Source organism: Condylostylus longicornis, unplaced genomic scaffold (genome assembly GCF_029603195.1).
Source record: "Condylostylus longicornis isolate FDR11 unplaced genomic scaffold, ASM2960319v2 ptg000014l, whole genome shotgun sequence".
Classification (NCBI taxonomy): domain Eukaryota; kingdom Metazoa; phylum Arthropoda; class Insecta; order Diptera; family Dolichopodidae; genus Condylostylus; species Condylostylus longicornis.
In genome coordinates, this window is record NW_026577983.1 from 222795 (window position 1) to 248468 (window position 25674).

The window sequence follows — 25674 nt, forward strand, 5'->3', positions numbered from 1 at the left end:
CGGTATAAAAATTTAAAAAAACGTATTATATATAGGCATTACTGATAACGGTAAATTTTAACGGCCATTTTGTTTTTTTTTAAATTTAAATATAGTATGCCATGATAGAAGAAGCAAGGCACTATTTTTTTGCGTTTGTAAAATTTGAAAAATGCTTATGGTTGCGCTGCAATAAATAGAAAACAAGTGACATTTTAAGGTTTTTGGAAGGCTATAACTTTTAAAGGGAGGAAGATACGTGAAAATTTTCAGAAGGCACAGAAATAAGTTCTAAATAAGCTAGTAAAAATCTATCGAACGGACGGAAAGAGTAGAACTAATAAGCACTTTTTTTCAAAATTTTTTTGGAAAAGTGCTAAAAATACTCATCAAATTATATAGAATAAAGATATCAAAGAGTTTCATGTTACCTTCTCAAGCTGATATTAATTAGACATGGTTATTGTGCAAATCTGATAATACATTCTTAAAAGCTATTCAGTCTTCTTGCATCAGTATATCGCTATTCTTGTTATTAAAAGAAAAGAAACAGATCAAAAAGAAGAACTTTCAAGAAAGCTTTCACTGCGTTTAGAAATTCAAAAAAAATTTTTTTGTTTATTTTTTAATTTTTGTAAAAAAATTTTGTTTTAGTAAATTAATTTAGAATCTGATCATTGGTGCAGTGGTTATGGCACCGGCCCTTTAACCGAAGGGTCTCGGGTTCAAACCCCGGTCAGGTCACTATAAAAATTATATTCAATATTATATAACTTAATATGCAATACTAATAAATATTAAACAAGTAATTTTCAAATATTCATAATATTCGATACTAAAAACTAAGAAAAATAAACAGTAAATATTAATAACCTCAAATAATTAATATAAATAAAACTACGGCAGGCTAGTCACCTACCTAGCTAACTCTCTATGACTATAGAAACTAGGGCATGATAGATATCATGCACTAGCCCTATACTCCTCCTAGGAGTGAAGAAGGAAAAAAAAAAAAAAAAAAAAAAAAAAAATTAATTTAGAAAAAACAAAACATCTCGGCAACGAAGATTCATTTCAGTCACAAAAATACCCTCAAAAAAGTTCGATTTTCAAATTTATTATATAAAAATAATTTTAAAAATATGTGTATTTCATTTAATAATATCTTCAGTAAAATTCAATCGAAACTAACATTCGATATAAAAATTAGGAAGACTGCTGCGAATATGCTTTTTCGAAGGTTTTTTGTAATACAAATCTGAAATAAATTTATATAAAACAATTCCAATCATTTATATGAGTCTTCACTACATTTTGAAAAAATTTTCAGAAAAAATATGTTCATCCAGTTTTCATTTCAAATTATGTCTTCAAAAATCTAAACTTAATATTGTCAAGTAGATGTAGATAGTTACTTTTCTATTTCTTCCGCACTATAATAGTTTTATTTATAAAAAGCTTTTCTGTAAAAGAGAAAATATAACAGTTACCTTCCACTTAAATTAACTCCTAAATTTATGCAAAAGTGTATGATAATAAAAAAAAAAGTATTTTAATAGAACTTCTATTGTTTTCATTATTCAATTAGCTTAAATTGTTAAAGTGTTATATTACATAGTTTCATCTTTATATATAATTGATTGTAGAGTTTAGCATTTTATTTTTCAACTGTTTTGTTACAATAATGAAACTAATTAATATCGAAATATGTACTTGTACATAATATATAATAATGATAGAATAATACGAGTAAGTTTTATTTTACTGAACTGTTTTTCTGTTCCACTTGTTTGAACTAATTGCGAGTTTTTCTCAATTGTGACAAATACGTTAGGTTGTGTAGACTTTATCTTAATTCATATATTATACTCGACTCTAAAACAGATTAAAAAACTATTCTTAACTATAGCAATACTAAAAATATATCATCAAAATTAATTGGAATATCATAATGATTTAATGATTAAATAAATTTACTAAAAACGTTTTGAGGGGATAATAAATTCTAATAATACTTTTGACTTAGCTAAAAATAATTCAATGTTAACCAATAGTGTGGTTTTTGTGAAAAAATTTGGATTTTCATGTTATTTTCTTCATTTTATATATAAGACAATCAATAATATATTTCAATAATCGATCAAAAATCAATAATCTGTTATACTTTCAAATATTTCATTAAAATTTTTGTTTATCCATTAGTGAATGATTTCTTCAGCTTGATTTCATCACGATCAGTTAAAGTAAAATGTAAAATATATAATTTGTTCCACAAGTCAATAAGGAATGAAAGAAAATCCTAATATAAAGTTTGAATATTTAAATTTTAGTATTAGTAGCTTCATATATCAAATTAAGAAATTTTAATGCATTCATCTTTTTCGAGAAAAAATAGAAAAGCAAAATTTAATTTATCTATATGATTATATTTAAGAAACGCCAAGCAACAACAAGATCTTACCGTAAACGTGTAAGTACCACCAATCTAAAATTAACAGTAAATAAAATCTTCAGTACTCTTAAACGGGCGGCGAGTTTTATAATGCTACCCAAATTACATTCATACTGTAATTTTGTTACTTCACTTAATAAAATTTTACCCCATTAAATTAAACATCTATCATTTAATATAAAAGGCAGATAAATTTATGTATGTATGTAGGTATATGCAGGTATATTTTAAACAAAACAAGAAAAATAGAACACAAAAATGTTGCAATCAAATTAAATTACTTGATTGCTATAATCATAAGTTTCATTTATGAAATTTTATTTTGTTCTTATATAATTTAAATATGATGTATGATATTAAAATATGTATATTCATATTATCCCATTAAAACTCCGGAAATTTTCAAGTGATCTTGGGATAATATTGTTGTAAAACGTTGTTTATATTAAACCAAAAGATATATCCTAACTTCAATATTACAGTAATGCTAGCTATGCCACTGCATAGATAATTCTACAATAACTACTCAATTAGATAACTGCATCGTAAAAAATATTTGGGGTCACAAAGGGTTAAATTTAAATTTTTCCACTAATGCTACTTTGTATTCTTTTAACTTATAATGCACTTTACGTATTTTAGATTTATGATTATATCTGCCCCCCTTGTTAACTTTAGAGCCCATTAAAGAATTCAATTTGAAAATGCTTAAGCGTAACCAAAAGTTTTTATTAATTTATATGTACGTAGAATCAAGCAACATTTATACATATATCAATAAAGACTTAATTAACAAGCATGTAAGCGAAGATATTTTAATTCTTCAATTCTTTAAAGGTACACCAAACTCCACCATCCAATAAATATAGTAAATTTTTTGGATCCAGTACATTGTCTTTTCTAGTTTTGCTACTGACACCGATCTCAAAATTCTTTACCAGCTCATACAAACATGCTTTAATTTGTGTTAAAGCAAATTTTTGACCTAAAATTTTAAGCAAATTAATAATTTTTTTTCTTATATTTGAATAGAATATTCTCACCTAAGCAAGTTCTTGGACCATCACCGAATGGCATAAAAACGCCCATATCTTTAAATTTTCTATCACCACCATTTTCAGGACTAAATCGTTCAGGATCAAATTTTGATGGATTGGGGTAATATTGTTCATCATTTTGAAAGCAATATATTGGTATTGTTACAGGTGTACCCTTTTCAATATTAGCAATGCTTCCATCCCCATTAATCAGTTCTGTATCTTCGGTACAAACTTTTTGAGTAAAAGTTGCTGGCGGGAAAATTCTTAGAGCCTCTTAAATATCCAAAAATGCATAAATTTGTATAGAATTCTAACAGAAAATTGTTGTTGATTTTAATATTACCATTGATACACTGATCTAAGTATGGCAGCTCCAAAAGTTTTTCAAAATTAATCATACCATCCTCGAAAGAATTTTTTTCAATTTCTTGCCTTAATTTATTTTGAACATCTTTATCTCGCCCAATCTAAAATTAAATATTTGCAAATATATTATACATATATGTGAAAATTGCACCTATCAAATAAATATTTCTTACACAAAGCAAGGTATGAGTCAATGCTATAGCTGATGTTTCGAATCCATCAAGAAAGAATGTGATTGCATGAGCTTGTAATTCAATATTAGTTAATCCTTTCCTTTCTTTTAACTGTATGAGATAATTAAGAAAATCAACTCTATCTGTTTGACTTGATGTTTTTCGAACTTCAACTGCATTTCCCATTAAAGTTGTAAAAAATGTTTCACCTTCAGTTTCAACTAATCGTTTATTCAATATTTTTCCCAATAATGGTATAGAAGCCAATATAAAGTAAATATTAAAATTACTTAATAAATTATTAATTAAATTCGTTGCCTGCTTTAAAATTTCACTTGTAGTTTGTAATTCAAAGGCCCCTGCATCAGCGCCATAAATGCAATCAGAAACATTTTGGATTGTAAAACGTTGTGCTAACTGTGTGGTAGTTTTTGATGACGATTTTAATAAAATATGATTCGATTTTTAGAAAAAAAAAATTATTTTTGCGTTCAAAGTAAAATTAGAATACCTCTTTGCAATCAAAAACATATTCTTTTCCTTCAATTTTAATTTTATTTCTAATAAAATCAGCCATATTTTGGCACACTTTCATCATTACTGGATAGGATGCTTTTATCTAAAAGTATATTAAATTTAATAAATATAATATTTTATGCTTTTTACATAAGATAAACATTGAACTTTCTTGCTAATTTGTACCTATATGCAAGAGGCATGAATAAAAAATACCATGCATTCATGGATCAATTTGTGAAAGCGACAAAACTAAACTTAGATTAAAATATGTAGCCTTACTCTATTTGTAGTTAAAGCTGGTGTTATTTCAGCTCTCTTGTCTTTCCATTCTTGTCCCTTAAGGAAAAATGGATTTAATCCGAAAATGGGCTCTGACTTCGCATCAAACTTTAACAAAAAAAAAAAAACATTTTTCAATTCGTTTGTATATTTTAATTAAAAAACTCATAAAAAATCATATATAAATACTTACAAGATGAGAAAAGTAATTATCTTGAAATTTTCGAAATTCTGAAACAAAAACCTGTTTAGCAATATCTGGTGATGTAATTATAAGTTCGGGTGTACGGGTTGTAAAACCTCCAATAAATTTTTCAGTTTCTTTAAACTTACTGTAATAATATAAAAATGTCAAAAATGTTTAATACTTTTGAATGAAATTTCAAATAAAAAAAGTTCTAATATTTTCGCTTTTAAATGAAATTATAATTGTATTACGTGAAAAAATAGAGCTAGCCGTCTCAAATCTATGATACCCGTACGAATTTGTTATCCTATGCGCGAGTCAGCTATGGCAGACTATGGGACAGAATATAACTTTAAGTTACCATATTACCATATTAATTTATGCAAAATTTCAGTACTGAGTTTTCAATATTTTCTAAGATATGGCCAAACTACTACTGAAGTTGTATGGCTGCTAGCACAACGAGTCAAGAAATTTGAATGATTTTTATCACACATAACAGCCCTTATCATACACTTGATTCCACGGGATTTCTATATTATAATTCCAATAATTTCTGAAATGATGCCAAAAAATTTTTGGACTTGTATGACAGTTACCAGAAAGCCAAATAATTTCAACGATTTTTATTAAACACATTGGCCCTACTAATATTTACTTGTACGAAATTTCAATACCACAACTTTTATAGTTTCTAAAATATAGTCAAATAAATTACCCGAACGAGTACCCCGGTTAAGTTTAAATAAGGTTCTGGCACTTACTACAATAAATCATTTGTAAAAATTTGGTGAACTTAACTCTGGTGGTTTTTAAGATATCGCTGGGACGGACGGACGGACATTGAAAACTAAATTGACTCAGAATTCGACGCTGATCAAAAACATACACTTGAGTCTATATCTCAGACCATTATTTCTTAGAGTTACAAACGGTAAGGCCAATTTAGTACAGCCTTCGAACATACGTTCGTACGGGTATAATAAACGAATTTAGTTTCTCATATAAGATTCAACCATGAGCTCTGAATTAAGACAAAAAAGTTGTTTTCTTATTTCAATTATTCCATAGGAATATAATCTAATCGATAAAAGTAGAAGTAAACAATCTTATCTCAATTTAAATTTCAAAATATGACTTGATAATAGAATGAAGATCAGGCGAACTAAAATTTATGGTATATACTGAGTACAATCTTACAATATTTGTTTAATTTCAAAATTATATTTAAATTAAGTTAAAAATTACTAACAATTCACATAATCAAAATATTGTTTTTGAAATTAAAATATTTTCTGTCTTTTCTTTTTTCTATCATTCTATTTATTGATAAAGTTCTAAAAATTGCTATTCACTAGTGGCTCTTAGCATAAGAACACGCTTATCTAATAATCGGAATTATAGCAATTATTAAAATAAATTATTTAATTAATTTTTAATTTAACAACAAATAATAATTAATTTGAATTTAAGACCAATTAATATTTTGCTTAAAGATTATTTTCAAGTTGGCTCAACTATAATTATTGTCCATTAAGCAAAAATTTGTAAGTTAATATTTTCTTTCAAACCAATATTTTTTAGTTCTCTGTTAGAACGACGTTAAACACGAAATATCTATTAAAATATGGTTTTTCAATTAAATTTAATATTTTTAATAACATATCAAATATATTATTATACAGGATTTGACAAATTATGCATTAACAAGAAAATGTAAGCTTCCCTCAAAGTTAACAACAGCCTAAGATTTGATTTTTTTCTGTGGATACATCGTACTTTAATTACATTTAATTCGTATAGTATTTTGCAACATTCATATTCTTGTTTTCTTCAACATACTCTTACGTAATCTTAGCATCACAGATAATATTTTATATACATTAATAACAATGAAGCAAGTCAACATTAATTTAATTACAGCTTTTCTATTTTCCCATCTTAAAACTTATCATTATTATAGTTTGTGACTATACAATGTATAGTTTGTATGACGAGAATATCAAAATTATATACATTATGAGAAAGACAAGAACTATTAAGAGATTTAGAAATTTTTTCAATAACAATTGCATAGCTTACAGCTTTCTCGTCAGAAATTGCGTTCTTTTTAATATTTTTCTCACTAATACTTCATTCCCTTCGCAAGCTTACGCCGAGTCAAACAGTCGTCTTATTTCTGCTATTAAAAATTTTTAGTATCCTTAAGGATACCGAAGTCACAATTTGTGATTGAATTTTAAAGGAAAAAATTAGGTTTTACTAAAAAAAAAGCAATATTATAAATGAAAATATTAAAAATTTCAATTATATTGAATGTACATTGCAAAAAACAACTTTGAAATTTTGAAATTCGTATTACATAATTATTTCTTCATTTTCTCAATTGGATTTTTCATTTTTTTATTATATTTCCCACATTTTAACTATATCTTTTACTATTTCCTCCAAAATCCTATCAATAATCGAAAAACTATACAATTCCATCTTTGGTCATTTAAAAACCTTTTGAATAACTAACAAATCAACAATTTGTTTGCCCACTAATCAACAATTCAATTTCCAAATGGGTCTGACAACGGTTCAACTTACGAAATTTTAAAATTTCTGGAAAATCACTTTTCTCTAATAGCACCTTCAAAATTTTATAAAAGGATTTCAATATAACAATTGAATCTTTCTAAAGATACTGGCATATAACATTTACCAATTTAAATTCACGATTAATTATATAAATATGTGCATATATATATATATACGCAGATATATATATACATATATATCTGCGAGAACTAAAAATCTCTATTTAATAATATTGTGCATTTACTCGTAATGATCCTGATAGTCATAAATAATATTCCGTTTTTGTGTAATAGCACTGGGTTGGGTTCCAAAAAATAATTTCGGTTTGGGACCTTTAACGCCACGTTTTTTCCAATAATTGAAATTCCATGTAAAATAAACATACAATAACATTAAAACTAATGTTAAAAGTATTAAGGTAATAAATATCGGGAACATTTTTAAGCACAAAAATAACCAATATTATCGTTATATTTCCCAAAAATTCAAATAGTTCTTAACAACGCGAACGTTAAATCTAGACTGCTTTAGAACAAAACATTTTAAATATTTTTCATATTCGTTAATTAAAATTTAAAAGTTGGCAAAACCAACTCTAGGGTACCTTCTTTTTGAAAATGTGTAAGTTTAATAATTTTCACTACGATTGAACGCCGCCAGATATTGTTATTTAATAGTTATTTTTTTTAATTTTTTACAATGAAAAGTTGATTGAAACAATTAGGTAATAAGCCTAATATCGTGATCTGTTTAAATATATGTACGAGTATATCACAAAACGTTATGTCTCATACAACGCGGGATTTTTAAAATGTAGTTTCCAAAATTGTTCAAAACTGTTTTTAAAATTTTTCTACTACATTCTAAAAGTCAAGGGTGTTTATTCACCCAAAATTAATGTAACAATTGCAACATATATACGTATGCATAAATATTAAATAGCAGCTTATGTAGGTATTTATAAATTGGAAAATAAAATTGAATTTCCATAATATTTCAAAAATTTAATCTTATAAAATAGTTAACACAATTGTAGATTGAAGTTTGTTTTTTAAAAAAGACCAAAATTTAATAGCGCGGACAGATAAAGAAGCAAATTGCTGAAGCATACTGTAGAGAGCACATATAACGTTACTATTAAACTGTATTGAAGAATACAGTTATAAGGTATACGAGATAAAATGTGGCTCAAATGTATAAATACCTATTTCACTATAAGTATTTTAATATTTTATATAAAAAGATCATCATTAAATTGTGAAAACAAAATTTCATCAAAACAAATACAAAATTTTATAAAAATGTTCTTCCCAAATTATTATTCATTAAAAAATTACATTTGTAGTTGTACACTGCGTATTATTTATTATTATATTTTCAAATTGCTTTCAATTATTCTTATTCATAAAGTTAATATGAAAAGATTACACCTTCTATGTACTTGCACGCTTAGAAATAATGTGAAAGCTTTATTTTAGTAATGTCATGCCATTAATTTACTTGCATAGTACACAAAGCAATAAGACTATAAATCTGGACATTGTGTTTTATACTTTCATTGCTCATTAAAATTATTAAATCTGCTTTATCTATTCTCTCTTTGGAAAAAAAAATTCCCAGACACCCAGTCAAAACGCAAAAAAAAAGTATTTCCCAAAAAGGTGGTATGAAAATTAAGTAAGGTATTTGGCAATACCCGATCCTTTGCAAGATCGGGTATATTCGAAATTCTTCAATAATAATAAAATTGTAATTAAGTATGGGAAAATACTCATTTACTTTTTTAAATAGATGACAATTTTGGGAGATTTTATTTCAAAATCATTCATTTGTGTGAAATTTACTGTGACAAATCTTAAATGACAATTTATTAATATAACAAAATTATTAGAATAATTATATAACAATTTCTAAAAATGAACAGATAATTAATAAAATAAATATTAAAAATCTGTTAAAAAACTATTATTTAAATTATTAAAAAATTATTATTAAAAAATTTCATTTTAATTTCTATAATTTCTGTAAAATATTTTAAACAAAACATTCGTGTTAACACAAAATATTTTAATAATAAATGAATAAAAATCAATTTCAATTTTTCAATTCCTTAAAAGTGCACCAAATACCACCATCCAAACACAAAATGAAACTTTTTGGATCAAGTAAATTGTCTTTTCTTGTCTTATCATCAACATCAATATCGAAATTTCTAACCAATTCACATAATGCAATTTTGATCTGTGTTAAAGCAAATCTTTGACCTATATATAAAATGCATATTTAGTTTAAAAACCAATTGTATAATATTTATAAAATTACCTAAACATGTTCTCGGACCATCACCAAAAGGCATAAAAGCACCTATATCTCGATATTTTTTCTCTCCACCAAGTTCAGGACTAAATCTTTCAGGATTATATTCATTAGGATTAAAATAATATTCTTCATCATTATGATAGCAATATAATGGAAGTGTGACTCCCATTCCTTTTTTAACATTTAAAACAGTTCCATCCGAATTAACTAATTCAGTATCTTCTGTACAAACTTTCTGAAGAAAACCACCAGGCATAAAAAGTCTTAATGTTTCTTAAAAAAAAAAAAAAACAATAATTTTTTAATTTTAAATTTCTTGCTCTTCATCGCAGTTATATTTGCTCTTTTCATTTTACCATTAACACACATATCTAAATAAGTTAGATCCATGATTTTTTCAAAGCTTATAGTTCCATCTTCGTCACAATGTTTTTCAATTTCTTGCCTCAATTTATGTTGCACAACTTTATTCCGTCCCATCTAAAATAAAAATTAATTTATTTATTTGTTTGTGTAATAAAAGTTTAAGGTTATTTCAATAAATTTCATTCAATTTGAACACGAAAAAAGAAAATGAATTTAATCAAAAGGTTATTGGTTTGATTGAAGCACTTAAAATATTATGTACTGTGGTCAATTTAAAAGCAATTCAATAATTTAATAATAATTGAATTAGTGTTTTAAGGTTCAAGTTATAATTTCGGAGAAAAGTTAAAATTCTTTTCTGAAAGCGAAAAATTCAAGGCAATAGCTACTATGGTTCACTAATAGTAATAATAAGATACATCATTCGAAAATATTAATAAAACAAAACTCTTTAAAATTACATAATTCAAATGAATCGCAATTAATATAAAAAAGACACTAACACAAAGTAACGAATGAGATAAGACTGTTGATGAAGTCTCAAATCCATCAAGGAAAAATGTAACGGAATGCGCTTGTAGCTCAATATCACTTAATCCTTTTCTATCTTTCAATTGCATAATATAATTCAAAAAATCTATTCTATCTGTTTGATTTCTTTTTCGAAGTTCAACAGCATCTCGCATCAATGTTGTAAAAAACTTTTTTACTTCCGGTTTAATAAATGAAACTTTCCATATATTTTTTAATAGTGGAACAAGTTCTATAATAAACATAATTCCAAGACTTTCAAAAAGTCCATTAATTAAATTCTTCGCTTGTTTTAATAGTTCACTATCATTTTTTAAATCAAATGCCCCGGCTTCAATCCCATAAATACAATCTGATACATTTTGTATTGTAAAACGTTGAGTTAACTAGAATTTTAAAAAAAAATTAATTGTTTTTAAATCAAAAATTTATTAAACTTTAAATTTACTCAAATTACCTTCTTGCAGTCAAAAACATAACCTTTTCCTTCAATTTTGTTTTTATTTTTAATAAAATCAACCATTTGTGAACATACTTTTTGCATCACTGGATAAGAAGCCTTAATCTTTATATTACAAAATATACAAAATATTGCACTTTTAGATCCAAATTTTTATTGAATATTTAATTGAATTTCAAAATAATTCTTACTCGACTTATTGTTAACCCAGGAGTTATTTCAGCTCTTTTATCTTTCCATTCTTGTCCTTTAAGTAAAAATGGATTTAGACCAAATAATGGTTCTACTTTGCTATCAAACTAAAATGTTATAAACAATCAAATTTAAATTTCAGTCATTTGCTTGTATAAAATACTTTACAGTATCGGAAAAAAAATTATCTTGAAATTGTCGAAATTTTGTAGTATAAATTTCTTTGGCTAAATCTGGTGCCAGAATTAATAATCCAGGTGTTCTATTAGTAAAAATTCCAATGAATTTATTGTTTGCCTTGTATTTGCTGCAAAAGTAAAAAATGTTATCTAATTAAATGTTAAATTTTTTGAAAGAAATTTTTAATAATTTTATAAGTTTCTTATTTTTTCAGAGGTTTTACTTTCAGCACTAACAGAATTTTTTACTCGAAATCTATTAAGACTTCTTATATCAGGGTTCATATAAGTATTTATTTTCAGTTAAAAAAGATGTTCATAGTGCCTTGATAATTATATAACTTATTCCTTGTCACTAAATTAATATCTAAGAAGTCTAAACTAATAGTAGTATATATATATATATATATTTTTCTCTACACCCACACTCTGTAGGTCGCTTCACTTGACGTGATAAGTTGTTACTTTAGAAGTAATTTTCTGAATAAAATCAAATCACCTCAAATGATGCGACTAACAGAATATGGATGATAATTTTGAATTCTAACTTTTGACATTAACGTTCTATGGATAACAGAAGAGCTTTTGGATTTTAAATAATTTTTCTAATCAAAATTGTAATAGAATACATATACAAATTATGTGTCTATTCGAAAATTTCGAACAGAAAACAAAAATAAATTAATTTAACAAATTATAGCAATAAACTCATATATACGTTATACTTTCCATAAAAAAGCCCTTTATTGTAATAAAAAATTAAATAAAAAATTTAACTTGATGATAACAAGCTTTTGATAAGGTATAAAATATTATTTTTATCTTTTTTTTTTTTAAAATGTCAAAACACACTTCTTTATTTTTATCGGCTTTAAAATTAATAAAAATTTCAATTATTATCACTACTTTTCATTCGAATCATAGAAAATGCAGAGAAAGCTTCACTATAATATTGTAAATCATGTTTTCAATTAGTCGGCGTAAATTCTAAGTATTCTTTACTTCATCAAAATTTGCATTTCTACATACATACATACATATGAATATGCATAATAAATACAAATGTCCCAATCAAACTAAGAATAATAAGGGCAATTTTCTTTCTATATAAAAATTTTGAATAAAATTAAACGTGAGTTATTTAATAAAAGAAAATATATTTAATTATGTAAAAATTAAATTCACTTAAGATTATTTATTTCAAATTGTGCAATAAATCGAATATCAATTTAATTTTGAAAAAAAATTCTTTTATTATGCAACAAAACCTTTTTTACATCCCACGGCTTAAATGCACCCACATATCTTTGAATTATTTATTCCACATATTTGTAAACACTTTTAATATTTTAGATCGCATTTTAAATTATATACATACATACATACATATGTATATATTTTATATTCTTTAATATTTATCTTTATCCAATAATAATATGTACATATGTTTTTATATACATACATATATAAATACAAATAACAATATTTACTTATAATGTTCCAAATAATCATAGATTGCATTCCGTTTTCCTGTTATTAAACTTGGTTGGGTTCCATAAAATAGTTTTGGTTTAGGACCTTTAATTCCTCTCTTTTTCCAATAATTATTATTCCATGTAAGGTAAATGTATCCCAAAATTGCAATAACTGCTAAAAGAACTAATGAAGTACAAAGTATTGCCATATCTTATATAAAAATATTGTTAAATATTATTTGTGTTTTTCAATGGATCGATTAGTTCACTCAAGAACTGCAAAGGTTTTACTAAATAATTTTTTTTTATAAAAGTTTATTGAGACCTGGAAAGTAAAAAAATTTTTTGTAATAGGCGTTGTATTTTTGTTTTTATTATTATTGTTATTATTAATTTCGGTTTACATTTTATAAACCTTCAATATGAGTAGTATTTTATGTAAGAAATAAGTAAACAATGTTAGTATAATATTAAACTGACGCTCTTTTGAGATCGACGAACAAAATAAAATATTCTGAATGCATAACAATACATAAATATAATGAGGTAACACAAGTATTAGTTATTTGACGATAAGAGAAATAATTAATGCGATAGTAGCTCTATATTATAAAACGTTGATACTAGCAGTATCTGGTTGATATTGTAGAGGTGTACACAGGTTTTTTAATTTTTCTTTATATTGATTAATTGCTTAAGTTTTTTGCACAACTGATTATTTTAACGTAGATTCTTCAATTTTCGTATTTGACAACATTATGAAATACGAAAGGTGTAAATTTTTTCTTTATATATGTACATACATATATATAAAGAATTTCTTCATTTATCAATTTAAAGAGAGAAAACATATTCTTTTATTTTGTGAATTTATAAAAATTATTATTTACGTTAAAGAAGAGTCGAAACTAACACCAATAAAACTTTCTGCATACATGAGTATAGCGGCAGCTTACTTCTTCCTTTAATAGTAATATATGTATATATACAATATCAACAACGTTAATGCTATAAATAAAGTTTCAGATTTTACACCTGTCCTGTACTCTTTTATACTCTCTTTTTACTTTTCAAACAATATTAACACAATCAACTCTGGTGAAAAAACTTTTTAAATAAAGAGAACACTAACTAATAGTCCATATGTGCATACTTATGTTAATGTTACCCTTTAATTTACATGGCTTTAAATAACAAGAAAGCATATTAACAAAAATCATGTACTTATATATATCCATGTCGATGATTTTAGATGTTTACAATAACAATTTTAATGCTCTCTGAAGATTTCTTAGAATTGGAAAGAGGAGATAATGACCTTTTGTCTCATGTCTGTTGTTAAAAAAGTAAATAAATTGATATCTCTATATAAATATATAAATATGGGAATATACAAATTTTAAGTGAAAATTTAACGAGAATTATTATGTAAGTTTTGTTATTCATATTAATATTTATGAAGCAAATGTTTTTAAACAACTAACTCTACTTATCATCATCAAGAAAGAAGGTGATATCAAGAAGCAGGGAAACATGGTAGAAAATGTTTTTAATTTCTTTTACTGAGAACCATTCAAAGTAATTAAAGTCAAATTCTCTTGCAAATCTATGCGTTCTCAACAAGATATTGATTGACCACGACTATCATACGAATTTACCGAAATTTGGATTAAATGTAATTTCTATTTAATTCCTATAAGGTTTTATTTGATTTTCTACAAAATCAAGGTGAATAAAGAGGCTACCAAAACCTATACAAACTTACAAATAAAAATAAATCGCAGCGGTAATTATGGAATACTTGTGTAGCAAAAATTTCATGAAAAATTCATATACGTTTCATACCAGCCTGATTGAATATTTGCAGATAATAGAACGTACATATGTATGTATAGTTTTGATTATTTTAATTATCTTATTATAAAAATTAGTAAAGGGTCCGAAATTTATTGTTTAAAGAATGATTCTATTCATAATTGCTATTTCATTGTTTTATTTATTATACCCGTACATACGTATGTTCGAAGGGTATACTAAATTTGCCTTACCATATTATTTCTTAGCGTTTGTAACGCTAACAAATAACGGGGTTAGATATAGACTCAAGTGTATGTTTTTGATCAGCGTCGAATTCTGAGTTGATTAAGCTTTGTCTGTCCGTCCGTCCGTCCGCCCATTCCAACAATAACTCAAAAGCTAATTGAGCTAAGTTAACCATATTTTCACAAATGATTTATTATAGTAAATACCAGGAACCCTATATAAATTAGATATAACCGGGATGTTGGTTCGGGTAGCTGCCATACAACAACAAAATTTATTTTGACTATATCTTAGAAACTATAAAAGCTGTGGTATTGAAATTTTGCACAAATAAGTATATTAGCCGGACCAATGTGTATGATAAAAGTTGTTGAACTTGGCTCCTTCTGGTACCTGCCATACAACTTCAAACGTTATTTGACTATATCTCAGAAGCTATAAAAGCTATGGTATTGAAATTTCACACAAACGAATATATTAGTACGGCTGATGTGTCTGATAAAAGTCGTTGAAATTACTTGACTCCTTCTGGTACTTGCCATACAACTTCAAAAATTATTTGGCTATATCTTAGAAACTATAAAAGCTGTGGTATTGAAATTTCGCAAGATAGAATATATTGGTAGGGCCGATGTGCTTGATAAAATTCGTTAAAATTTCTTGGCTCTTTCTGGTAGCTGCCATACAACTTCAATAGTAGTTTGGCACACACGGTGTTTTGAAAAGTACAAAATTTGAATTTTGCATAAATTAATATTGTAATACAGCAACTTAAAGTCATAGCCTGTCCTATAGTCAGTTATGGTATATTTATTCGCACATAGGATAACAAATTCGTATGGTTATCACAGAGTTGACAAGGTCAACTCTATTTTTTCTCATTTTGAGTTAAACTTTACTCAATACAGCCGAAATCGTTTTTAATTTTTATGTGACGTAAGATTCAAAGAATGTTTTAAACGTATATTTGCTAAGAAATATTCACATCGTATTGAAAGTCACTTTTAAAGCGTAATCTTCTTGCATTCTGTGTGTTTTTGTTCAGGAACTTAGTAGAAAGTTAAACTCGAGGAGGTGTACAGAGGCACTCTTAATAATGATTTGAAAAAAGCACTGTGTAATCGCGTTCAAACGCAAAATTTTTATAATTTAAGCAATATAAGTAAGTACTAAATTTCTTGAAATGTTTAGGAATATTCTGTATTCTTGAGTCCTAATTCACCTAATTTGTTATACTAAAGTAGAGTAAAAACTATCTAAATGGTTACTTAGGGAAGAAAATAATTTCTACTAAAATATATTGTTTAGATAAAGCAAATTTAAATTTATTGCCGACGAATAGATGTGCTTATAAACTAAACGTTACATTGATCAAGTAATCAAATATAGTAACTGAAGAATAATATCAATTACGTTTTTATTTTTGGTAAACAATTTATTCAAAAAAAAAAAATATAAACAATTATAAACTTTTAAGCTTTCTCATCAAAAAAGCTTTTTCTATGATTTCATTTTCAAAAGCCAATTACATTGTTACATGCATACCTACAAACATATGATATCATACGTACAATGTATTTATTATAGAGCTTGTATATAATTGGACATTCGTCACATCAGTAAGAAACCATTTAATCGAATTATGTAAGTTTTACGCTCGAAACTGTGCCTATTAATAGTAAAAAAGATATAAACATGATGTTTACAAAAAATTAACTTTCAATATTTTGGTTCTATTATAACGATTAAAAATAGGAAAATGTATTCCTGTCATCCAATTATTTACCGGGAGAGAAGAAAGTAAGTGAATAATTAAAAGTAAGTCAATAATAAAGTCATTAAATTTGTGTATTAATGTAATTTTCAAGAACAAAAACTGTTTTTCGAGTTTGTGCACAAATGTCTCATTCTTCCTATAGAAGAATATAAAATTTTAGCCAGCTTTGCTTAAGGCTTTGGTAAGTTCAGCCGATTTTTTTTTATTTTTACATTATAATACCTATTGCTGTTATCATATACCGAAAAATAACGAAATTTAGTTGAAAGTGAGTAATTTTATTGTAGAAACCCTCTAAAAAGAACAGCATACATCAGTTTTTGTTGAACTTAATTTAATAAAATGATTATTTTGAATAGTGCTTTTATCTGATATAATGAAAAGCACAGATAATTTCAATAGTGACCATATTACAATAGATATCTCGACTATTAGTCAAAAAACTAATAATTTTACTTGAACATATTGTAAGCATTATTTGTAATTGTAGCATTAATTCTAATTACAATCAGATTTGGACTTTTATTGTACTTTCTCTCGTGCTTGGCTAAGAAACTGGAAATCTATTCTGGAAAACTATTGGAAATCTGGAAAACTATTCAACATATTCACAAACGTATCCTATGAAACACTGAGATAAAGAGTTATTGTAATTACTTTAGCTTCGGTTTTAGAAGTAGCTTTTTGTTATGTACATAAGTAAAATATTTACTAATATTTAACAAAAAATAAAAAATGATTTGTTCTTTTGCGATTTTGAATTTTTTTGTTTTATTTCCTTCTTTTAAAAAAATTATAGTAATTATTGAAATTTCTTCTATGAAAAAAATGTTAACTATAATTCTTTGTATATAAACAACCCCATATATTGAATATAGATCTATTTCACTAATTAAAATGTAAAGATATACTTTTGTATGGAATAATATTACACAGGAAAACTTACTTAAAAAGAAAAAAATATTAGATATAGGCCAATGAATTCATATTAATCTTCTTTTGCAGTATACAAAGTATAAATATTTTAATTATTTTCAGTAATGTACAAACAAATTGTAAAATAACAATTAATTTTTATTATAAAAATTTACTTCTTTTTTTTAATACAACAATTAACATTTATTTTTGCCCAAAAAAATATTTTTGATTTTAGTTTTTCAATTCAGTAAATTTACAATGAATACCACCATCCAAAAATAACAGAAAACTTTTTGGATCCAACAAATTATCTTTACGTGTTTTATCACTAATACTTATTTCAAAATTACGTACCAATTCACTAACACAAATTTTAATTTGTGCTAAAGCAAATTTTTGACCTAAAAAATATTAAAAAAATGTATTTTTAATAAAAATATTCTTTGTAATTGTAAAAGCATCTATACCTAAGCAAGCTCTTGGACCATCACCAAAAGGTAAAAATGCTCCCATTTCTTTATATTTTTTTTCACCACCATTCTCTGCACTAAATCTATCTGGATCAAAATTATTTGGATTTGGATATATGTCTTCATCATAATGATAAGCATAAATTGGCATTGTAACTGGGATTCCTTTTTTAACCAAAACTTTTCTTCCATTTGAATTTTCCAATTCAGTATCTTCAACGCACAATTTCATAGTCAAACCCACTGGTGGATACATTCGTAATGTTTCTAAAATATAGGAAGGTTATAGCTAAAAATTTAAAATGTGTTGTTATTAATGTGGCTCTTATAATATCAAAATTTGTAATTGTGTATTCTGCATCACTATGTCATATATTAAACAAATCATAGAATAAAAGCAGATATTCTTGCATGCAACATGTTACTCATATTTGTGAATTTAAATAGATACACTCCGAAGTAATAAAATTATAAAAGAAGATATTCTTTTGTCCTTATACATTTCTTAGAAATGAAAAAGATACGGTGAATATAAGACTTAGAAAAACAAATTTTCACTTATCAGTGAAATATCAAAACTTCAATTTCTCGAAATTGAAGATTCTGAAACTTTCTTTTTGTGAGTTTTTAAAGCCATTTTATAGTTCATATAGATAGAAATCGTCACATACAAATATTCCTATATATTCAACAATATGTTACCGTTAACACACTGATCCAAATATGGTAATTCTTGAAGTTTTTCAAAACTAATAGTACCGTCTTCAGATGAATTTTTTTCGATTTCCATTCTCAATTTATCTTGAACTTCTTTGTGGCGACCAATCTGAAAGAAAAATAGTAATTTTAAAAAATGATTTTAAAAAAAATTCATACATAAAAAATGAAATTTTTACTGTTAACATGACATGAGCTAAAACCATAGAACTTGTCTCAAATCCATCCAAAAAGAATGTTATCGAATGCGCTTGTAAGTTAACATCATCTAATCCTTTTTTCTCTTTTAATTGAATTAAATAATTTAAAAAATCTATTCTATCATTCTGTCCAGTTTTCTTTCGTAGTTCAACTGCATCACGCATTAAATTTATGAAGAAATCACGAGTTTCTTTTTTTATTAATGGTCTTGTCCACAATTTTTCTAATTTAAGCATCATAACTAATATTGCAACGAAACCAAAATCAAATATTCCTTGCATTAATAATTTTGCTTGCTTTAAAAGTTCACTGTTTTTATCCAATACTAAGGCATTAGCATCAATCCCATATATACAGTCCGATACATTTTGTATAGCAAATCTCTGGCTTAACTAAAATTATGTTCGAAACCTAATACAATAAAATTAATAATATGAATTTTAAATTAATTTACGTACATCTCGGCAATCAAATTCCACGTTTTTACCTTCAACTTTAATCGTATTTTTAATGTAGTCAACCAATTTTGAACATACATTTTGCATTACAGGATAGGATGCTTTTATCTACAAATAATTTAAAAAAAAAAATATTTTTTATAGAGTACTATAAAAAATATTGTAATTTTACTCTGTTAACAGTTAATGCCGGTGTAATTTCAGCCCTTTTCTCTTTCCAATCTTGTCCACCTAAAAAGAATGGATTTAAACCTAATAAGGGTTCTTGTTCCCTGACGTCCTAAAATGTGAAAAACATACGGAACATAAATGATTTAATTAAAAAGTTTTATACAAAGAATATTTTTCACTATCAAGGACAATGTTACACAATTGGTACATGTTTCCTTCAAGCAATACATTCTCACTTACTTTGGAACCATAATTATCATGGAAATTTTTAAATTTTTTGATATAAATTTCCTTCGTCATTTCTGGTGCTAAGATTATTATTTCAGCAGAGCCAAATCCAAAACCTCCTATGAATTTTTCAGTTTTTTTATATTTACTGTAAAAGAAATACGAAGATTAAATATGCATACGTACCATGTATATACACGGTGATTCAGAAAGCTATACAACAACATATACCATTGGTTAGAAGATCGAAAATGGCTAAAAGTTTTGTTCCGGACTGGGTGCCAGATCTTAAGGGTTTCCGAGTTCGATGGGTTTTAATGAATTTTTACGAAATTTTTTACTTTTACAAGTTTTTTGGATTATAATTTCCATTATGAAAAAGATGGGAACTTCAAACAAAGAGTTTTTGAAAGAGGCCTAGCAAATGGCTTAAAATAAACATGTTGCTTGATTCTGTATTTTATGTACCTTCGAAATACCAAGCTTTCGAACTTTAAGGAAAATCAAATTTTTGACTTATTTTATTTTTTCAGTTTTTTCTAACTGGATAATTTCGTAACAAAATTTTTAAAGCCTTGAAATTTTTTTTATAGAATTTTGCCCAACTATTTAAGCCTTAATTTAAGGGCTCAACCATTAAAAATTTTTTTGGTACAGAAGATATAGCACAAAAACCATTTCTAAGTGAAAATTTCAAAGGCCTTATTTTTCACTGTTTTTTATTTTTATTGATTTTAAGCACACTAATTATCAACTATTTTTGATGACAAGAGTCAGTCTTTTCGACTTTGACATTTTGGAAAAATATTTGGAAAAAAAGTCAGAATCTTAGCGTTTTTATTTAAATGTAACAAAAATTAAAACGAAATTTTATAGAAATTTTTAATTTGAAAAACAAAAATTGATTTTAAAAATTTTGAAATCTTTGAAAAAAAAAACAAAAAAAAATCTAGTAATCAAAAAATTTTTTTCGAAACTTTTCTTGGTAAAGAAAATTGATAAGTTTTTTATTTTTGCCAGTTTTTATAAGAAATGGTACCTATATGGTTTGAAATTTTTAAATGCATTTTTCTCACATTGGGTGCAATTTAAAAATTTGAAAAAAATATTTTCGAAATCTGGACACCATTTGGCATTTGAAGTTATGCTGGAGCGATTTTTTAAAGTCATGCCATACAAATTTTGACATTTATTTTAATTAAAAAAAATTTTTGTTTAATAGGAAAATTAAATTTTTTTTTTACAAAATGGAGTTTGTAAACTATATCGTATTGACATAAGTAAGCTAATAAATATGTAAATATTTTAATGGGACTAATAAAAAATAATGTGATAGTTCCAGTAAAACAATTAATTTAAAATATGCAATTGAATAGAAATAGATTTGAAAGAAGAAAAGTATAAATTTTTGCCGAACGAGGTGAATTTCTTAGGAGAATTTGATGTTTGTTTTGAGAAATTTGTAAATTTTTTGATAAAGGAATATTAAATTGAATTTAATTGTACTATATTTTCTGTACCATAAAAAAATTTTAATGCTTGAGCCCTTAAATTAAGTCTTAAACAGTTGGGCAAAATTCTATAAAAAACTCAAAAAATAAAACAAGTTAAAAATTTGATTTTCCCTAAAGTTCGAAAGCTTGGTATTCTGCAGGTAGATAAAATACAGAATCAAGCAAAAGGTTTATTTTAACTCCTTTACTAGGACTCTTTCAGAAACTCTTTGTTCGAAGTTTCTATCTTTTTCAGAATGGAAATTATAATCCAAAAAACTTGGATAAGTAAAAATTTCGTAAAAATTCATTAAAACCCCTCGAACTCGGAAACCCTTGAGATCTAGCACGCAGTTCGGAACAAAAGTTTTACCTAATTCTAACCAATGGATCGATCTTTTAACAAATGGTATATGTTGTTATATAGCTTTCTGCATATTTTTTCTACGTATGGGGCTAATCAAATTAATCAACCAATTAATAAGTTGTTAGCTCAAAATTTTATTATAAATGAGTGCAATCTATTGTTCTTGGTGATAATTGAGAAACTGACGAAATTAGAATCGTTCTAATCACATAGAGCTTATATGCTTCGTTGAGAAACATCTTGCTAACTCTAAAAGGCATTGTATAATAACGACAATGTTATCTCTGCAGTTTTAATAATAACAAATAGGTTTGCTTTGGAACTGAAGTCATTAACCATTTGAATTATTGAAATTAGAAATTCTACTTTGAAATTTACTGAACATAAAATGTCAAATATTATAGGTTATTCACGATTATATAATACAGAAAGTTTAAACCACCGGTCAATTTAATTCTTCTATATCTAATCGCGATGTACTTATTTTAAACTAAAAAATGGACTTTTTATGACAATACAATAAAATCTTAAGCTGCTATGAGTTTTTATTTTAGGATCTACGAACGTCATCCAAAATAACGTACGCCAAAAGTAAATAATATACATAGGAGTAAATAATAATCTGACCTTCTTATCAAATTAATATAAATTTTTAATTTGATAAAAAAAAATTTACTTTCCAAATTTATTACAAAAGTGGAAAATTCTTATCACTGAATATTTTTACCAAAATTGTGAAATAAATTAACAAAATAAAATTGAAAAACATTCAGACTAAATTTACGTCATTGATTGTAATATTCGGCTAAAGGTTTCCTGTCGGCTGGTCGGATATATTTTAAGATTTTGTAACACACTTCAGAACAAATTAAAAAAGAGGGAACCTACCCTCTATCCTTCCACCCATCTATGTGTTCGTCCATACGTCGGTTTATGCGACTTCTACCCAATTAAAGATCCACCCTTTTAAAAGTTGTGGCTTCTAAAATTAGTAAACATACTATTTTTGCCTCCTTATTGTGTCGAAACCATAAGCATTTTTGAATTTCACAAATGCAGAAGCATAGTTAGTTGATACACTTACTCCGGACTAAAATAAACCTTACAAGAAAAATTGTTCACAAGTAAGTTAAAATTTCGCAGAAAATTGTTTTTTTAAGAAAACAGCACACTTTTCGAAGTTAAATGCGCTGCATTACAAACCATTTTTTTGAATCGGACAAGTTCAAATTTTAGATATAAGTTTGTCGAATGTCTTTAATTCATTATATTATGTACATACGTCATTTAATTAACTACAATTTTAGAAGGAAATTTGTCTGTCAATGAAACTTTGTATTAATCTTTAATATGAATACCGTAAATCATCTTTAATATTTTATATTTTTTTTTAATATTTTTATTAAAAAATTTTAAAATACCGTAAAATGCGTTAAAAAAAAAATGTAATATTTGTAGGCTTTCAGCAAAAATTTTGCATGTGCACCTTTTTTCAAAATAATTGCTAACTTTTCCAAATTTTAAATGAAATTAATACGAATAATGATTCTTTGAAAGTTTTTCTAAATAAATATATTTATGATGTTTTTGACTTATGTTGAAACAGCGGGACAATTCATAAATTTTAAATTAGGCAACCACACTTCAAAGTACAAATGATTTTGAAAAAACGTGTATGCCATTAATTCTTTCAAAAGATGGCTTAAGGTAAACCAATGTATATTCCCAAAACTTTTAATTTAGAATTGGCACATAATTAAAATAATTCATTTCCATAAGTACAAACATAAACATAGAATTCAAGGGATTTCTAAGTAATCAAGGATAAAATAAAAATACCCAAAGAACAAACGTGTCGTAACCTTATTTTTTGTTTTTTGAATTTTAAGTACCTTTGTTATACAATTAATTTTCTCTAACATCTTAAATGTCTGAAAAAAAACTTCGAACTGATATACTGTCGCAAGGACTTTGTTGTAGTTTTCTTTTTGATTTTAAGTTTTTTGTTCATGTTTTCCATGAAACAAACCAGTTTCCCTTATGATACGTTTTAAACTTCAAAACTGAAAAAATATTAAAGCATTTAAAATGTAATAAATATTGAGAAAAATATTGAATGTTCCCACACCAAATCCGAAACAATTTTCAATAAGTAAGAATCAAAATAATTTTGTTTTATACGAAAAATTCTGGATACTCGGAAAACTATTTTTTCAATTTTAAAATTGAAATTCAGTTCCTAAATTTTTGAAATTATATTTTTATCCATGAATAAGGCAAATAAGGTAATGACAATAAGATAAAATGTTAACGAACTCCCGTATTCAAATATCTGTGTATTTCTATAAGGGAATAATCTTCTTTACTTACTTATAATGTTCTTGATAATCATAAATAACATTTCTTTTTTGTTTCAACATATTTGGTGTTGTACCAACAATTAATTTTGGTTCTGGCCCCACTAATCCACGTTTTTTCCAATAATTGAAATTCCATGTTAAATACAAATAAATTAGCAGAGCAATAATTGCTAAAAGTACAATTGTAGTGCAAATGCAAACCATATTTATTTATTTTTTTTTTTTGGTTTAGTAGAACAAACAAACATAAAATTGTTTTATTAATGTTCACTTTAATTGACTAGACACTTTAAGTTAATAGGAAAACTGTGACTAAATACTTGATTTCTTCTTTAAATCACACAAAAAAAAATCAATCGTCTGCAACGGCAAACAATTCAGAGAATACTAAAATTCTTATTAAAATAATATTTCCAATTCTTACTGTTCAATTCAATAAAATGAAGACAAAAATATGAGAGCTTAATAGGCGTAAGGCGAGTAAAACTCTTCAAATATTTCATAATAATAAATAACATCGCATATAATTTCGTCTATTAAAATCTTCTACATTTATATTATAAATAATATCCATAGATATGTATGAAATTAAAATTATATTTTAATATACATAAATGTATATAAGTTCGTGAACATTGTATTAATATATATACATATATATATATATTAACTAAAATACTTAGCACGCTCTAAAGCTATTCTATATAGGAAATTATTGTGTGTTCCAAAAATATTATTCAAAGCTTTTTTCATTAATAAATTTTAAAAAATTATGTCAATGTTTGTAATTAAAAACATAATCTAATACATTCATATATATTTATATATATGTATGCACGTAGATGGAAAAATGAAAAATATTTCATTACCCCCTTTAATATTTTCAAACTTTCATGCTGATAAAGTCAATAAAATAACAAAATATCGGCATTTTATGGTTCACCTGTAAAATACCGTAATATATGTATAAAATAAAATTATGTACTTATACAATATTACAGAAAATAATCTGGAATAAATATTAAACATTTAAACAGTGGCAGTGTTAAAAATTATACAAAGTATTTTATAGAATTTCAATTACATAATTATGTATCTTAAGTTTTTATTATTTTTTTAATTCACTGTATATACAATATATGTACATACTTACTCAAATTATTGACTCTGTAGTAATATGATACCTATTATTGTTTCAATGATGTCATAAATGCTTAAAATTTAAATTGTGGTCTTCAAAAATAGAGAAGTAATTGCGCGGTAAAATTATAATGAAATTCTTAAAGAGATTGTACAATTGTGTAAAAAATACAACTATAATAAGCTGTAATTCTTTTTTATAATTGTATTAATACTAATATACCTAATAAT

The 25674-nt window shown here is 25.6% G+C and overlaps 2 protein-coding genes across 2 annotated transcripts in view; both read right to left on the minus strand.

The window, feature by feature from the left end:
* The window catches only part of LOC129605762 (uncharacterized), a 30267-nt gene extending 5657 nt beyond the window's left edge, over positions 1 to 24610 (minus strand). Inside the window, exons 1-23 of the mRNA XM_055515690.1 lie at positions 24314 to 24610; positions 20096 to 20231; positions 19857 to 19964; positions 19685 to 19792; positions 19205 to 19618; positions 19011 to 19134; positions 18306 to 18575; positions 18080 to 18239; positions 11615 to 11753; positions 11446 to 11553; positions 11252 to 11359; positions 11051 to 11180; positions 10767 to 10972; positions 10254 to 10377; positions 9901 to 10170; positions 9708 to 9842; positions 7823 to 8042; positions 5002 to 5140; positions 4809 to 4916; positions 4522 to 4629; positions 4011 to 4427; positions 3815 to 3938; positions 3475 to 3744 (exon numbers count right to left, since the gene is read on the minus strand). Coding sequence (XP_055371665.1) covers positions 3475 to 3744; positions 3815 to 3938; positions 4011 to 4427; positions 4522 to 4629; positions 4809 to 4916; positions 5002 to 5140; positions 7823 to 8042; positions 9708 to 9842; positions 9901 to 10170; positions 10254 to 10377; positions 10767 to 10972; positions 11051 to 11180; positions 11252 to 11359; positions 11446 to 11553; positions 11615 to 11753; positions 18080 to 18239; positions 18306 to 18575; positions 19011 to 19134; positions 19205 to 19618; positions 19685 to 19792; positions 19857 to 19964; positions 20096 to 20231; positions 24314 to 24507 — 4120 coding nt within the window. The 5' untranslated portion in view covers positions 24508 to 24610. The remainder of the gene's footprint in view (positions 1 to 3474; positions 3745 to 3814; positions 3939 to 4010; positions 4428 to 4521; positions 4630 to 4808; positions 4917 to 5001; positions 5141 to 7822; positions 8043 to 9707; positions 9843 to 9900; positions 10171 to 10253; positions 10378 to 10766; positions 10973 to 11050; positions 11181 to 11251; positions 11360 to 11445; positions 11554 to 11614; positions 11754 to 18079; positions 18240 to 18305; positions 18576 to 19010; positions 19135 to 19204; positions 19619 to 19684; positions 19793 to 19856; positions 19965 to 20095; positions 20232 to 24313) is intronic.
* Positions 9476 to 13369, minus strand: LOC129605748 (probable cytochrome P450 28a5). Its single transcript, XM_055515667.1, has 8 exons — positions 13116 to 13369; positions 11615 to 11753; positions 11446 to 11553; positions 11252 to 11359; positions 10767 to 11180; positions 10254 to 10377; positions 9901 to 10170; positions 9476 to 9842 (listed from the first exon to the last, which is right to left on the minus strand). The coding sequence occupies exons 1-8, from the start codon at positions 13307 to 13309 to the stop codon at positions 9673 to 9675; spliced, it is 1527 nt and encodes a 508-aa protein (XP_055371642.1). The 5' UTR covers positions 13310 to 13369; the 3' UTR covers positions 9476 to 9672.
* Positions 24611 to 25674: the final 1064 nt, after the last annotated feature.

Bases quoted from the DNA above. Each gene is read 5' to 3' on its own strand.
- LOC129605748 (XM_055515667.1), bottom strand. From the start codon at position 13,309: ATGGCAATACTTTGTACTTCATTAGTTCTTTTAGCAGTTATTGCAATT. The intron at 11,754-13,115 runs GTAAATATTGTT...TTACTTTTGCAG, and splicing joins GATTATTTGGAACATTATAA to CAAATACAAGGCAAACAATA. The intron at 10,378-10,766 runs GTTAGTGTCTTT...TTTTTATTTTAG, and splicing joins TATCTCATTCGTTACTTTGT to ATGGGACGGAATAAAGTTGT.